The 17,444-nt window shown below is 35.0% G+C and overlaps 1 protein-coding gene and 1 long non-coding RNA gene across 2 annotated transcripts in view; both read left to right on the forward strand.

Moving 5' to 3' along the window:
- The first annotated feature begins 217 nt into the window (after positions 1–217).
- LOC136818079 (uncharacterized) lies at positions 218–2,076 on the forward strand. The gene is made up of 4 exons (XR_010848202.1): positions 218–363; positions 652–723; positions 1,316–1,502; positions 1,857–2,076. It is a non-coding gene; the product is annotated as an uncharacterized lncRNA (long non-coding RNA).
- Positions 2,077–4,277: 2,201 nt separating this feature from the next.
- The window catches only part of LOC136818097 (uncharacterized), a 50,786-nt gene continuing 37,619 nt past the window's right edge, over positions 4,278–17,444 (forward strand). Inside the window, exons 1-5 of the mRNA XM_067074453.1 lie at positions 4,278–4,436; positions 6,703–6,968; positions 8,214–8,395; positions 8,633–8,736; positions 12,191–12,465. Of these exons, the coding sequence (XP_066930554.1) occupies positions 4,287–4,436; positions 6,703–6,968; positions 8,214–8,395; positions 8,633–8,736; positions 12,191–12,465 (977 nt within the window). The 5' untranslated portion in view covers positions 4,278–4,286. The remainder of the gene's footprint in view (positions 4,437–6,702; positions 6,969–8,213; positions 8,396–8,632; positions 8,737–12,190; positions 12,466–17,444) is intronic.

Below are 17,444 nucleotides of genomic sequence, written 5' to 3' on the forward strand. Positions count from 1 at the left end.
CGGTCAAAGAGACTCACCAGAAAAGTCCGCAAATTTTTGTATGGGTGTCTTATGTTTACCGAATGTTACCTTCAAAAGAAATGCTAGTATATAATTTAAAAATCTTCCTCAAATTTTGTTTTGTTTGCTGACTACAAAAATATTAAATTTTAAACAACAAATACCAAGTAGAGGACGTGCTTTCTATAACGATTTCTTTTCTCGTACAATCAAAGCTTTTAAACCATCAAATTTGAAATCTTCAGCAGACTCTGAGAAATCGATTGAGTTGATAGTGAGCGAAGCATTTTTAACTAAAGCAATATAAAGATATGACCATGCTGAGTGTTTTAGTTTTTACAATCGCAATTTTATTATCAGTAGGTGAGTATAAGTTTACACTTATGGGATTCATTCCTGTATCTTCATTAAAATCGTCCGATACATACGTCGAAACATTTTTTATATAGTCGGTCTTGACCGAGCTTCAGAGCTGCATCAATGATTACAAATTATTATGTTACAAGTACAAAAACACTCAAAAAATGGCAAAAATAAGACCGTGTTAAGAACATTTTTAGGCTTCAAGCTCGGCTCAAAAAGTTAAGAACAATCTTTAGCTGTCCCCAAAATTTTAGATGTTCTTATAAAAATCTGAATTTTCACTTTTAGAAGATGTATCACCATTGAGTGTTGATTGTGGCGAACATCTGGATGATTATCACCTCAGTGTCGGTTGCTTACGTAAGAGAAAATTTATAGAAATTATTAAATACAATAGAATTATTTTTTGATATTGTTTATTAATTAATAACACGAAATTAAACAGATGTTCGACAAGAAAGATTTTCCGCATTGAATGCGCAGTTTATCATTCACTGATTAGTAATTTTAGTCTAAATTTTAAAAAATTTTGATTTTCGTAATTTTGAAACCCTTAAAGAGACTTGATTGCTTTTTAATGATGTTTGTACCCATTTGAGGGGCTTTCGAGGGTGTGAAAAAGGGATGACCCTCATTGCTCGCACATACCCGACACCCATGTTGCCTAAGTACCCCCCGGATACAATACCGAGTTTATGTATGTGTGTTTTTCTGTGACGGAGACGGTAAGGTTCTAATTTGACTAGATCCTAACCAGCTGAGAACGACGGTAAATCAGCGCTTTTACCGTCCTCTATTTTGGGGGTCAGAAGTGCGGGTTATTCCAAATCGCTTCAGTCACTCTACCGTCCTCAAAAGTGCAAATACATAAACTCGCTAATACAAGAGGAACGATTCGTTTTCTTTTGTCGGTCATGGTCATTCAAGTTCGATACTGTTTTTCTTTTTCTAGACGGCTTATGCTCTGAAGGAAGATCCCATTACATGGGTTGTAAAAGAACATGCGATAATGGGTCAAGTTTGTTTGTCCGCAAAAAGAATACGGATGTTGGTGTCCACAAGGCTACGCTGAAAACGAAAAAGAAGAATGCGTTCCTCTTTCAAAATGTCCTTGCAGAGTAGGCGACAAAGTTTACCAGGTATGTTTCCGATTAAAAATATCTATGAACTTATTGCCTGAAAAAAGTAAAGCCAGCAGTGGATATTTTGCACGGGGTGAAGGGGGGGGGCGCGAATAAGGTTTGCACATACCCGGTACCCATTTTGCCTTAGTACCCCTCGGGATGTTTTGTTTTCCTTATCAAGAATCTTCTCAAATGATCAGCAAATTATTCGTAAAAAATATATTGATGATATTGTTAAGAGAGTATGCTAGCAAAGATCATAAAGAGAAAAAGTTGTGCATCAAAATCTAAAGTCAAAGTGTGCTAAACGAGGAACGAGCTGCCATTTATAAACATTTAGTCTAAGAGATTCAATTTGTTCATTTTTAGCCTGGGCAAACTGTGGTCAGAAGTCTCTGTACGACATGCACCTGTTTCAGTGGTTCTATGATCTGTTATGAGGTTTGCATTGTTTAGGTCCTCCTGATCTGGATCAGAATACAAAGAATTTACAAATATTTTATGTTTTGTTTTATGCTATAATCTATATTGAGTAGTTGTGAATGTAATTTTAATTACATAAAACTTGTACTTGAAATATATCACATGAATGACTATCAATATTTGTAAATTTGGAAAATGTTGTGCTTTAGTTTCCGTTTCTTTGAGATTGAGTGTTACCTTTGTACTTCTTCTCTGGAACCTAATAAACAGGGGAGGGATTACCAAAATTCTACTTTAGAGCAAAATAATGGAATGAAATAAATTCCTGTCTCAGACCCGGTGGTACTTTTCCTCAGTTGGGATGAAAAATTCCAATGGAGATGGAAAATCTATCTATAGTTTCAGATTAACAAAAACGCCAGCATTTTGGTTGGTTTTGGAGTGCATTTATTGGCCCAGTGCGCAGCGGAATGGGCCTTTAAAACACAACTGGTCGAAAAGATTTGATTTTGTCCGGGCCTATGCGCGCAATTATCAATTGACGAATCCAGGCTAGAAATTGAATTATCTGAATTACTATTGTGCTAATGCGTAAAAAGATAAAAACCACAAACAATTAATACTTCCGATTGACATGGTCAAATCTTTCTAGTTATATATAAATACTTATTTCAGAAAAATTAATTCTTTATTGCTCGCCCGACTCAAGCTGCTCTACATATCGAAATAATTCATACTCCTGTAAATTAAGTTGTATGGCGGCCCTACCACGGAGAATATGTTGACACTACCAACACTGCTGGGCCTTTAAGCCGTTTAGGCTTTCTTGTTTCCTTTTGATTTCCAATGAGCATAAAACCATATGACACTTTCCTAGTAGGGTCAAGTTTAAGACTAGATTTTCTACCAGACCAGGTATAATTTGAAAGATGAGCCAAGCTGACCGGTAAGATTTTGCAAGAACTATTTTGTTGATAAAATTACAGCTTGGTTTTGTCTTTTTCAAAGTTGCTGCACCGCAACAATATATGTTTAAGGAGCTTTTGGATTGTTTTAGGTACCTAAGTACGGTAAGTCAAGGAAATAATTTTGATTTACCGTAGTATGAATACATAGAGCTATTCAGTAGGAAAAAATCGGGAAAGCCAGTTTATTCTATTCTCTTTATGCTGACAAAATGACTAATTTCGACAGAAATGATAATGTAATGATTGAATACACAGCTTTAAAACCAATTTCAAAATATTTTTTGCCATTAATCATTTTGATGCAGATAATACAAAAGGATAGAAATTGATACCCTAATCAAGCTCCAAGAGCGTCGAAATAGTTGTTTTACGCATTTGACACGTGACTCTAATTAGATGAGACAGGGGTGAGCTTACTCTTCAATACAATATTTTCAAATAATTCATGATATGCACCATTGCAATGTCTTCCATTCCACCCAATAGTTGATTGGTTGAAAGTGACGTATTGACTGATTATACGTCACTTACAACCAATCAGCTGTTAGGTCCATGATGTAATGTCAGAAGACATCGCAGTGGTGCATATCATGAATAAGGAGAGAAACTCTACGTTAGAAAAAGGGAAAAAAAATCGCTGGTCGTGGTCGTCATTTCATTCTGGTCGATGTTTAGAAACTTTGGCTGATACCTAGTGGAAAAGTGGACGAAGTAAATAGCATATATCCAATGCTAATTAAAAGATTTTCCCACAGCCTTTTTTTGGTGGGCGGTTGCCAACAGTGTGTTTGAAACACGCTGACAAAGTTGAATATAACTTTGATCTCAAAGCTTTTACTAATGCCAAATCGTTTTAATTTTTAATCTTTGCTGATGGAAGAAACTCGAGTAAAACCTTTTTATCTTATTTTAAAACACATAAATCTCATTAAAAGCATGTTTTATTTTCTTTTACTTATTTTGTTGTTGATCAAAATCTAATCTAATGCGATCTCACGGCAGGAAAGTTGAGAAATTTTTCTATTGTCATTATTTTGATAATTATTAAATCAAATCTTTGGTATTGATATAAAAAGAACAAGCCGGTGCAAACTAAAAATTTAATTACCATAATATACGTTCTTTTATAAAAACATCCAAAATTTTTTAAGCCTTTGGATGTTCTTAAGTTGTTCTTATTTTCGCCATTTTTTCAGTATTTTTGTCCATTTTCCTTATGAAATTCGGTGTCCCCAAAGCGAAAATATTCTTAAATTGCTCTTAACATTTTGGTCGAAGCTTTATGTTTTTATATAGTTTGTTCTTATAAAAAATATGTCTGTCACAAAAAAAATTCTAAGAAATAGAATTTAATAACAAGTTGATAGCGAGGGAGTGTTTATATGACTAAATCATTTTACAAAAAGGTATGAGAGTGAAAAGTCATACACGAACATGCCATAATAAAAATATGTTGTGGTCTGTGTTAATTTCACTTATTTGTTTGTTTTCTTGGAGTGATGCATCGCATTTTCGAGGAGGTACCATCTCTTGGAAACCAAGTGGACGTGGAAATGAGGTTCATTGTTTTTTTTTCATTTAAATACGCAATTTAGTGTGGTAATTTTAATTAGTTTGAAGGTACAGTTGACGCTCTACTATTCGATACGCTCCATTTTTAATCATATTTAAAGCATCGTATCAACAAGAAACTTTCATAAACGGCGTTCTACTATTTTAGATAATCCCTTATTTGATGAAAATCAAATTCCCAAAGTCAAAGAAAATCAAATTAAAGAGCGTCAACTTTATTTCAAAAAGGGTCAAGTAATTCCCTGATGAATAAGTTTCTATTTTCTGCACTAAAATTTTGGGATTTATTCGCTATTTTTTCCCAGACAACCACTACGAGATTGACAGGGTTTTTTCTAAAAGTAACGGCAAATCTTTTGTTTACTTACGAAGCTCGTTTTTTAACTACTCAGAGAACTGGTCTTCTTTCCTGTGTGTGGCAGCGGAATCTTATTTTGCAGAGTATAATCTTATTCAAAACGATCGTTTTAGATTCGGGGGGGGGGTCACTCAAATGGTCCGACTCACGGCATGTGTCGCCCTTAAGGGCTCTGACCATATTCAAAAGATCGGTTACGAGATTTGGAGATAAAACTTTTACTTTGAGTTCCTTGACACTTTTAACAAAAAACTGTCTTTATAAACTTTTACGATAGAACATATAAACGTTAAAATATTTTCATTGACCAAAATTAATCCTTTTCATCTTGATTCCTAATTGCGTGCAAGTTATTACTTTTGTATTGTCACTAAGTGTAATTGACTTGCAAAAGCAATTAATGCAAAGGATGGCTGCGTTTAGACCAGCCTGGCATTTGTATTCTTGCAGTATTCTTTTGAATTCTATTGTTCCGCGCAATTGTTCGGTTTGTCAAATGCCTAATGATGCCAGCGTGTTGGCATTTCGTTTGGCATTTGAAATCATTTTGAGCAAAGGAATCCCCTTTTCTGGCATTTCAAATCAAACAAAGGAACCAAAACAAAGAGAAAAAATGACATTTTTGATTTTTTAAAGTATTTGCACGTTTTTTATTCAGTTCTTTCTATAGATTGTAAAATTTGCAAAATTTGCCATAGCCTAGCCCTACGGCAAAAAGTTTCAGTCTTAATGACTGCAGTTTTTGAGAAATTCCATGCTTTTCATTGTTTGATCTGTCAAAGTTGAACTTGAGGGAATCACCTTTTCAGTAATGACTCTAAAAAGACGATTCCACTTAAATGCCATGACAGAAAATACAATGGAAAAGCTATTAAAATCGAATCCCTCATGAGCAAATGTCAAATTACAAATGCCGATGATGGGATTAAAACTCGGACAAACAGTAATTTTGATGTCTATTTTTAGAATCACTACGGTATGCTATTTATTCTATCAAGAGTAATTAGCAATTTAATATGAACCTTAAAAATACGTTAATGAAATGTTATATTATCCTCTTTTACAAAAAGTGCTTAATTTTAATGGGTAATTAAGCTTTTTGTTTAAATTCTTTCTTAATTGTCTGCAAAAGATTGAACTATCTAAAATTTTCCCAAAAAGTTATGACTCTTTTTGTACGAAAAATTGGGATGAAAAATTGGTAAAAAACCACTATTTTTAAGATTTGAAACGAAGAAGCTTTTACAAAAATTTTTTGTTTTGCAAAAGATACACCATTTAGTGCAAAAAATCTTTCAAAATGTTTTTTCGAAAATAAGGTCCTTAAAGTTGAAATACTTTTTTTCACAAAAGTCTTCATTTTCTTCTTCATCAATTTTTTTCATCTCAAATTTTACTTTCAGGAATAGTTGGCCTAACAGAAAATATATAGTATGTCATGTTTTAACTGCGTAGATCAGTCAGAAAAACACATTTTTTACACGAATAATATGAAAATTCACTATGGTCAGAGCCCTTAAGAGTAGGTTTTTCGAGATCCTTGAAATGCTTTGTAAGTGTGTACTTTTCAAATCACTGTTTCCGTGCGAAAAACAAAATCGTGTCAGAAATTTTACTTTGGTGTTCTGCGGGCCCTAGGCGCTCGAGAAAGCGCACATTTCTTGATATTTTGAAACGGGAAACAGGGCTAGAGATTGAGGAACTGGGTACTGCAATGGCTGATCGAGAGCTGTGGAGGGAGGGCTATTGTTTATTTCCCACCTAGGTCCATCGGACCTAGATCGAAGGATGATGATGATGGTGTACTTTTGATAGAGTGCTCTACAAGGGTCAAGAAATTTCATGCATGTGTATGTCTACGGATATTTTTATCATAAACATCTTTCTCTCATAGATTTTAGTTGATTATCGTGTTTCATGGAGAAGAAGTTTCAACTGGCGAAATACAGGTTGTGATGATGCAACCATCCAAAATCGTCACGAATTTGGAGGTGAAGGTGACTTGCTGTATCATGAGAATAATCCAGACCGAAGATACTCTCTCACTAAAGCCACTTATATTTGCACTGATTACAGCGTGAAGGAAGACTGGACTACTGGTGAAAAAACAAGCATTCGTGTCAATGCTAGTAGTCCTGATAGGACGAAATTTTGGGTTGGGTAAGAGTGGTCTATGAATAAGACATACTGTTATCGAAGAGGATTAATGGGCTTTTCCAGAAAAAAACCGTGTACCCTCTGTTGAGGAGGTCCATCATTTTGTGGCTGGAATTGCTGCAACCCCCTGGAATTCCAGGCAATTTCAGGCTTAAACCCCTCTGGAATTCTGAATTTTAGTAGGATTTAAAATGCTACCCCCATGGAAATCCAGTTATTTTTGACAGATTTTTGTATCTCCCTATGGAATTCCGCCACATATCAAACCTTACCCCTTGAAACGGAAATGGACCTCCTCAACAGGAGGTATACGTTTTTTTTCTGGAAAAGCCCAATGATCTTTTGATTTTTATAGGTAAAATGATTTGTGAAAAGTTCTTCTTAAGGGAGCAAGGTTTTCCCTTTTATAGATACAGAGTAAAAGCTATCTCAGCTGACATACGACGTTGTTTCAACGTTCATCTAACGTTAAATGGACGCTGTGAACATTAAATTGACGTTGAAAGAATGTTGTTGGGATTGGAATTCTTCTAGTTATCAGTCTTGTGTCTCTAATTTTAGCATTGGGCTAAGTGTTAGTGTTGTAGCATTTTTGTCACATCATTAAGCAAGCGAAAACAAAGAAAGCAGTAGACTAAATCTGTTGTCAAAAAAATGCGGTGGAAATTTAGAAAATTTGGCTTTACAATCAAGAGCATTATATTACATAAAAAGAATTCCCTGCAAAACTTTAAAAACCACAAATGATTTTTTAGTGCTTTAAGTTACTTCTGGAATGTAGAGTTTTAATACAGAGTTTTAACTTCAGACGTATGAGGACTTTAGGATTTCAGGATATTTTAAAGTTCAAAACTGTTCCGTTAAGGCTGGGAATACTTAAAACCACTCTGGAATACTTAATTGTAGACTCCGACCATTTCTTAACACCCCTGTCTCATATGCCCGGTGAAACTTTTTCCAACAGTGGGGATAAGAATTTATATCGAAATCCCAATGGAGATAAAAATTCTATTGTTCCCGAGTATAAAATATCCAGTGGGGATGGTATTGGACAGCAAATTTTTGCATTGAATTTCGAATGGGGATGAAATCAAAGTTAATTTCCCAGTGGGGCTGAAATTGTAGGGTATTTTGTCAACTCGGGGACAAAATTTTCGCCAAATTTTTCAGGGGGTGTTCTTATGATCCTGACCATTTTATCCACATACTACTTCAATTAAACTAAACTCATAACCCTGTTTCATCCAGGTTCTATGGTAGGAATTGGATTGGCTCATTAGTTATTGGTGGTGGAGGTAACTGGGATGTTTGGAGTTGGGTCAATCTGACACGTCGTCATGACAATGGAAAAATCAACAGCTCACCTGTGACAAGAACTTCACCCATTATCCGTGTTCAACACGGTTGTTATCATGAAATCAATATTCTCGGTATGTAATTTTAAATTGGAAAATAAAATAATATTTTTACTAACCACAACAGGCGAAATCGAAATTTGAAATGATGATTTTTATTCATAAATAAATAAATTTTTTTCTATTTTTTTTCCTAGACACGCATACAATTTATTAGCGTCACTTTTTCTTATTTTGAAAAGACTTAGCTCACCAATATATCACAGGTTTAAGTCTCAATAATTAACACAATATTTCTTCCTCTCCTTACAGCAACTGATGTAGATAATGACGTCATTATTTGCAAATGGGCTGATCGAAACGTGGAAGGTTGTGGTGGAATCTGTAATGGATTGCCATACGCTGAACTTAACCCGGTAAAATTTTATATGAAATATCTTGTGTGTCATGTTAATACTTTTACCAGAACTATGCGATATGGTTTATCCGAGCGTTTTTCTTTTACTTGTGTGTGTAGCGATTGCCTGTACCAGACGACCACGGCTTTTTCCTCGATACCGTGTCGAGTGATAAAAAAATCGCGTGTTGGGATAGAGATAGGCTAGTGTAGCGAGTGTACCTCACCAAAAACTGGGATTTTTCATTCCGTTTCTTGGTGAGTTTCACTTTGATGATTTTTGAGAGATAGAAATCTTTTAAGTGTTCTGACGCAAATTCGATTTTTTTCTCTATATTGTAAAGAGCTTGAAAGTGATGTCAAAAAATCAAATGTTTGGAGCCCGAAAACCTGGGCTTCCAACATTCGAAAAAGTCACGCAAAGTGGAACAGACGTGCTGCGTAGAAAAAAAGCCGTGACGTTTAGTATAGGCTAACTTGCGTGAGAATTCCAAAGAAATTTGCTTTGTCTTTACCTTAACGCTACTAGCTCGAGTAATCTCAGCCACAACATGACGTAAGATATGGGTGAGAACAGTGCACTGTAGGATCATAGATTTATAAAACCCGAAGGGCTTTAAGCCATCGCAGGCAAAAAAATTGAATATTGGAAAAAATATTATTGCTATTATTTTCAAAAACCCACAAAGCTTCTGATTGGTCAAGCGCTGAAATTCTATTATAATGTCACGTGATTTAGGTAGGATTTCCTACCTAACTGCGGTACACTTTTCAGCAAAAGTACTCCATCTAGTCCTTCGGGATTTATAAATCTATGTGTAGGATTCGTATTTTGAGTACATTATATTTTTCTACGTCACTGAATTAATCAACTTTTTATGCCTAAACCTAAACACTCTTTTACGAATTGAGATTATAAGTTTTACAAAGGCAACGGCAATAGAAAAGAGCTCATGAATTCCAAGTCATCTTTTTCAACGTCGACCTCGAAGGGAAATCTCCACAGATTTGTGCATTGTGGGCATTTTTCCTCTTTAAATTGAATAGAGAACAGCATGTAACAGAAACACGTATCCTATGAAATTGGCTGATAGTTTTACTGACTAAAGATTAATTATAAAGTGCGTTCAACCATAGTACTCAATAGGAATTATTCTTTGAAAAATACAAAAGAAGATTTCTTAAATCTAGGCTCAATTAAAATGCTTTCAAAATTATAAAAAAACATACAAGATTCATATGCTTTGACTCATACACGTTTTATATAAGAACAAACTATATAAGAACATAAGGCTTCGATGACCAAAATGTTAAGAACAAGTTAAGAACAGTTTAAGGCTTCAACAATTTTGGATGTTCTTATAAAAAAAAAACGTGTACAATAATAAACTTTTAGATTGACCAGGCCACAATTCTACTTTAATTATGTGGAAGCTTAATTAGGATCATTAATATTTAATGCGAGTTTAATTAGTCTTTTTAACAGACGTCATACTGCTAAACTCCGGTCAAGAAGATTATTTTATCAATCAAAATGATCCTCAAACGCTCTATTGACTATTTAAAGCTAATGTAAAATCCCCACTGTTTTTGTGTTAATAACGCTGCTTAATTAGGTCTTATGAATTGTAGTTATTTTTTCACTATAAAACACAGCAAGATACTTGAGGTAAAACATTTATTGACAAAAAGTGAAGAAAAAATTATCGACGTTTATCTTTTGCCGCAATGCTTTACACGTTTTTTTATAAGATTTTTTATCTAAAATTTTTGAAGCCTTCGGATGTTCTTAAACAGTAGCGGTCTGGCTTAATTTTCTTGGTGGTGCAAACTATGAAATTGGCGCCCCTGATATTTTTGTCCTTATTTGTGCCCTCCACCATTAAGTGAAAATATTAAACTGTATGAGCAGTGACTGGTTGAAAGTAATGCCCGGAATATCTGAGTTACCAAACTTTTATTTTAATGATAACTTGATATCTATTTCCTTGTTATTTCCTGGTCTTACTTTACTGTCCATTAAAGATCACTGGCTGAAAGAGGCCCAAAAAATTAAAACGTGTCAAAGGGCGCCAAATCGCCCAACCAAACATCAAAAAAATTTTTGGTGCCCTCTTGAAAAGCTTTTTTGGCGCCCCTCTCAGGTCTTTCTGGGTGGTGCACTGCACACCCTGCACCCCCTGCCAGGCCGCCACTGTTCTTAAAATGTTCTTATTTTCTCCATTTTTTGACCATTTTTACTCATTTTCCTACAAAATCGGATGTTTTAGAGTCCGCAAAGCCTTAAAATCTTCTCAACTTGTTCTTAACATTTTGGCCATCGAAACCTTATGTTCTTATATAGTTTGTTCTTATAAAAACACGTGTATGATCAATATGATTTTTTCACTGAATGATATGGTATGATTACACCCTTCCTTTTTTATAAGCATAGCGTTTATAAACGTTCTAAGGCTCAGATTTTCAAAATAATAAGCATAATGCTAAACATATAGCTCGAAGCTGGGAAAATTCGTCATTCGCAAACATTGTTTTGAAAATGTGATCAATGAGACATTGTTGACAACAAATATTTTGACTTAAAGATATTGGGTTCCTTTTTACACCCTTGAAAGTCCCTCAAAGGGGTGCAAAAACCATTAAAAGCATATGTATGATCAAGCATTTGAGGCTAAAATGAAAAAAAAAATTGCTAAGCATAATGAGCGTTAGCCCGAATTTCCCATATGCTTATAAAGCAAAATAAGTGTATGCATGGCTTTATGATATCATCGTCAAAACGCTTTAAACCTTCATTTTAAAGCTTTTGATAGCAATATATATATATTTCAAAAGGCAGTACCGTTCTAAAGAATCAAAGTTTCATCAAATCAAATTTTTTACGCGCGCCATTTAAAAAAAAAATTTATTTTGCAAAATTCAACAATTTTCGGGAAAAATGGTTCCGAGAAGGTCAAAATGCCAAAATGTCCCAACATTTCAGTATATGTATGTTTTGAAATACCACTTCAAAATAAAATGGAGTTGATGCAGTGCAAAAAAAATTCCAAAAAGACTTCTGATATATGTCTCAGACTTTGATTTGACATCCCCTTATCCCCACCGTTGTTCGAAAAATCTCAATGGATTTTCGAAACAGGGGTACGACCAATGAAGTATAAGCCCGAAGGACTAGAATTAAATCTCCTTGGTAGGATTCGAAGCCAACAAATCCTACCAAAGTTGCGCGGCCTTGAGCGGCTCGCCTGGTTTTTACACAAATGACAGATTTAAACTAAAATTGACCGCTAAATTTCGAAAAGAATATCAATCGTAAACAAAGGAATTGCTAGATTCAATCTGTCGTTAAAAATATGGCGCATTTTTTAAGGCTTCTCTTTTTCTTGCCTGAGAAAGGTTAGAGATTCTACTCTAGCCCTTCGGGCTTTGAACTCAATGGGTAAGACTAATGAAATATTTTTTCACTTTCTTAGAGAACATGTGTCATTTCTTATAACGCAACACGCCAAGTTGGTTGGTTTGGAGTTGCGATTCAAATCTTTGATTACGCAAATATCATAGATCCTGAACCACTGAGTAGTATACCTTTGCAATTTTTATTGAGTGTTTATGAAGGTACAGGAGAATGTACTAAACAATCAATAAGATTTTCTCAATTAACGAGAAAGGATCAATCGTGTATTGGTGTACGTCTTAATGTGATGCATATTGAAAGATTTTATGCAACTACTGATTCTGAAGAAGAAATGTAAGTATTTTTGCACCGCTTTCTCACAGACCCACTGGCAACCTTTCCCACTCCTACTTATTTCGACTTGAAAACAAAAGAATTAGATCCCAGCCAAAAAAATATGGGAACGTCAATCCCATCGATTTCGGTTTCCAAGTACGACTTTTAACTGGCAATTTTTAATGAGCCCCTTGAAAAGAATAAATTATACGTATTTACGTCATTGTATATTTAGCATATATTAGCATATATTATATTATAGCATATTACAGTCCTTTGTATTCTTTTGAGTTAGTTTAGTTATGACCGTAGGTAAAGATAGTATATTTTATGAAATGGTCCACCGAACCGGATAAAAATAAAAGAAGATAGAAAATAAGAAAAAGTAACAAGAAGGAAAAATAAATAAAAATTTGAATTTATGGTTGTGGTTGGAAAGTTGTTTTGATCACTTCATATATTTTAGACACTGTTTGTTGATTGAGTTTTGAATTGTTTTAAATCGTTTCTTGGGCTTGTTGTATACAGTTTGCAATTATGGCTACAAAAAGAACGCTCAGATCGTTGACTAGTAATTTGAAAAATATCGAAGGAGATATAAATGGAATTCTAGATGAAAATGAAAAACTTGATACCGAAAGGATTAATGAGTTAACTGGTTTAATGAATATGATGTTGGATAAAACCAATCGTTTTGTACAAGCATGTGAAGAAGTCGGAGAAAACCATCGAATCAGACGGTGAGTTTGACACATTTGTTAACGCTAATTATGCAATTGAGAGTAGTAATGTAAACTTCTCATGAACAAAGCTGATCACAGGATCAGGGCCAGTTTGCCAGCCAAGCAGTATCAACCAGTTACAGAGGCTAGTGTATCGTCCAACAAAGCAAAATCAGTTGCGCTTCCGAAAATGAAAATTAAAACTTTCTCAGGAGACCCCACAGAATATCAATCCTTTTCTCAATCGTTCGAAGAGGCTATCCATAAAAATGGTCATTTATCAAACGTCGAAAAATGAATGAACTATTTAGTATCTTTGTTGGAAGGAGAAGAAGCGTCTGAATGCATTAAAGGCTTGAATCTTACGAATGAAAATTATGAGAATGCTAGAGAACTTTTAGCTAAAAGAAGATTGGTGTGATAAACAAACCCTTATTTCGGCCCATATGGACGTATTATTGGGATTAGAGAGTGTTGACGACGAACGAAAAAGACATAAAAGGATTAAGAAAACTGTTTGACCGAATTGAATCGCAGGTCAGAAGCCTAGAGGCATTAGATTGCAAGAGTGAAACTTTCGGGCCAATGCTAATTCCAATTGTAATTAAAAAATTGCCAAATGATTTTCGATTACTCGTTTCGAAGAAATACTCCAGGAGAAATTTGGAATATAAATGACATTTTGAAAGTTTTTGAAAATGAACTCTCTGCGAGGGAGAAAATTTCAAAAGATTTATTTTCTAACGAAAACAGTTATTATTCAACAACAGAAAGTTTATTCGTTTCACAAAGAAAGAAATTATCATCATCACAAAGAGAAGAGAGAGGAAAGAAAGAGCGGTGAACAACAAAGAGAAAGGAATTCACCAATGTGCGTCTTTTGTCGTCGAGGCCACGCCTCTAAAAAAACTGTGAAATAATAACAAAACCTGAAGTCAGGAGATCAATTTTGCAAAGAGAAAGACGTTGTTTTATTTGTTTTGCAGCTAATCATATGTCTTCTAATTGCTCGAAAAAGTGGAAATGTTTTAAATGTGGCGGTAGACATAACAATGCCATCTGTACCTTTAAAAAGAAAGACGAGTCTAAAAACGATTCACAAAGCCCAGCTCCTACCCCTCCTGCTACAACTCAAAAAACTGAGCCTGACACAACGACATCAAACTTGACTTCTGCGAAATTTCAAACTGTTTTGTTACAAACTGCTGTTGCAAAAATCAAAAACGGAAAGAATTCGGAAAATTTACGTCTCTTATTTGACAGTGGTAGCCAGCAAACTTACATCAGCCCTGAAGCGAAAAAACTTTTGAAACTAGAACCAATTGACAAGAAAACAGTGAGCATCAAATCCTTCGGAAACGGAAAATCTGAAAAGGATTTAGAACTTGTTGAATTTGAAGTGATTTCAAAAACCAATGAAAAAGTTTTGGTGAAGGCCTTAGTGTCTGATATTTGTCTTCCTATTGAGAATCAACCCATTGAGGTTGCCGTGAAAAGCTATTCCCATTTACAAGGGATTGAGCTTGCAGATAGTAATCTCTATAATTCCCCTTTGAAAATTGACATTTTAATTGGGTGCAAAGATTACTGGAGATTTGTTGGGAGTAATCAAATTAAAGGGACTTCGGGTCCTGTTGCTGTTGAAACGAATTTGGGTTTTATTTTGAGTGGTCCGGTTGATAAGAATTCCGGAAGCTCTAAAACGTCAGTGTTTAGTACGCATACGATGAAATGTGCTACAAGTCTTAGTCCTGATGAACAGATCAGAGAAAGTTACGCGAAGTGTTTTGAGACAAACCCGAAAAGTGACCCCAACGTACAAGAGATTCTTGATGAGTTCGAAAGTGACACAGTTTTCAAAGATGGTCATTATGAAATTAAGTTACCCTTCAAGGAGGAGATTACAAATTTGGGAGACAAACTACGCCAGAAGTAAGATTCGTTTGAAAAAATATGGTTCAGAAACAGTTCAAAGACAACCCAGAATTTTTGAAAACTTATGATGAGATTTTACAACAACAGCTCTCCGCCGGGGTGATCGAAAAAGTTGAACATTACGAAATTGGTCAAACACATTACTTGCCGCACAGACCGGTAGTGAGAGAAGATAAACAATCTACGAAAGTGAGAATAGTATTTGATGCATCATGCAAAAGTTACAAGGGAGGAGAAAGTTTAAATGACACTTTGAATCCTGGCCCGTCGATTACAGAATTACTTGGAGATGTTTTATTGAGATTTCGTAGTTACAATTATGCATTTACGGCTGATATCGAGAAAGCCTTCCTTCAGATAGGAATTACACCAGAACACAGAGATTTTGTTCGTTTTATCTGGTTTGAAAACCCTCACAGTATCGATTACGAAAATTTTGAAGAAAATAAACTTTGTGAATATCGTTTTGCACGTGTTTTATTTGGATTGAATGCATCCCCCTTTTTGTTACAAGCCACGTTAAACAAACATATCACAAACTGTACAGACTCTCTCGAAAACAAAGAGAAGTTGAAAAATTCTTTACATGTCGATGATATGACGTCAGGAGCTAACACAATTGAAGAAGCTGTTGACTTTTATATGAGTTCAAAAAAGAACCTCCACGATGGAGGGTTTAATTTGAGAAAGTTCAAAGCAAGCAATAGAGAACTAGAGAATATTGTTTATGATTTATTTCCTGAGGATAAAGAATTTTCATCTGAACAAAAGGTCCTAGGTTTGAATTGGGACAGAAACAATGATACCGTTTATTTCAATTTTCGAGAGCTTCGTGAAAAATTCGTCGCCATGCCAACCAAACGTGCTATTTTACATAACATGGCTTCGATTTATGATCCTTTGGGACTGATAAGCCCACTTTTCGTTTCGTTTAAAACTTTATTTCAAGATATCTGTGAGGAAAAATTTGACTGGGATGACATTTTACCAGATAGACTAACTGAGCGTTGGGAAAAAATTCTCCTTGAATTTAACAAAATTGACAAAATCGAAATTGATCGTCCCTATTGTATAGAGAGTCTCCATGACAATATTAAAACAGTCGGAGCTCATATTTTCAGTGACGCATCCAAATATATGTTTGGGGCGGCGGTATATCTTCGATTCGTATTGGAGTCTGGTAGTGTAAAAACAGCCCTTGTTTCGTCCAAGAATCGAATTATATCTGCTAAAACCTTAAAGTCAAAACACAATACAACTCCCAGAAACGAATTAAATGGTATCCTTTTGGCAACTTCGCATGGTCCTGTGGTTATAGAAGCCCTTAAGAACTCTTACAATATTTCAGAAACTTTCTACTGGACAGATTCGTCCATTGCTTGTGCGTGGGTCCAGAATGAGAAAAAGAATGAGGACAGTTATGTAGAGGATAGAGTGAAGAAAATTAAGACTGTCATTAAAAAGCCTCTATCCCACCTAAAACTTGTACCTTCAGAGATTAATCCTTCTGACATTTTGACAAAGGTACATTACCCTCTCGGTCTTGCTCGTAATGAATTGTGGTTTTACGGACCTCAGTTCTTGACTGAGAAGAAGAATGCCTGGCCAGATTTAAAACCAGGTTTTAGTTTTAAAACTAATACAAATTCTGTTACAGCTACACCTGCCTCAACTGATTTGAGTGCAGCGAAAATCAATATTAGTGAAATTATTGATTACAAAAAGTTTAATGATTTTAGTAAAACATCCCGAGTGTTAGCTTGGGCAATCCATTTCGTGAGTAAAATCACGCTCAAGAAAGAAGAAGAAGAAGATACAATAGAAACCAAACAAATAAATAATAAAACAAAACAAATAATACATAACAATAAAGATTGTGGTGGTGTGTTATCAATTGTTGAATTGGAACTTGCAAGAAATCTATTGATTGAAGATTCCCAGCGTGGTTTGGAGAATGACAAAAACTTTACAAATTTGAAGAAACAATTGGACTTGTTCCAAGACGAAAATGGTTTGTGGCGTTGTGGAGGGAGGTTGAAAAAACTCTGAGTTAACGTATGAACAAAAGCACCCCCTTCTTATAGACAGAAAAAAAACACCCAATAGCGAAAATGATCATTCGAGAATCACATGCAAACGTCATGCACAATGGAGTAGGTCAGACTCTTACAAACCTTCGAAAACGCTATTGGATTACAAAACCAAGAAACTTAATCAAAACGGTGATCAAAGAATGCACCACATGCCGAAAACACGAGGGTAAACCGTACGGTTACCCAAACGAACCATCACTGCCGAGAGAACGAGTTACTGCAAACTATGCTTACGAAAATATGGGCA

The sequence above is a fragment of the Clytia hemisphaerica genome, unplaced genomic scaffold, assembly GCF_902728285.1.
Source record: "Clytia hemisphaerica strain Z4C2 unplaced genomic scaffold, Clytia hemisphaerica genome assembly, whole genome shotgun sequence".
NCBI lineage: Eukaryota > Metazoa > Cnidaria > Hydrozoa > Leptothecata > Clytiidae > Clytia > Clytia hemisphaerica.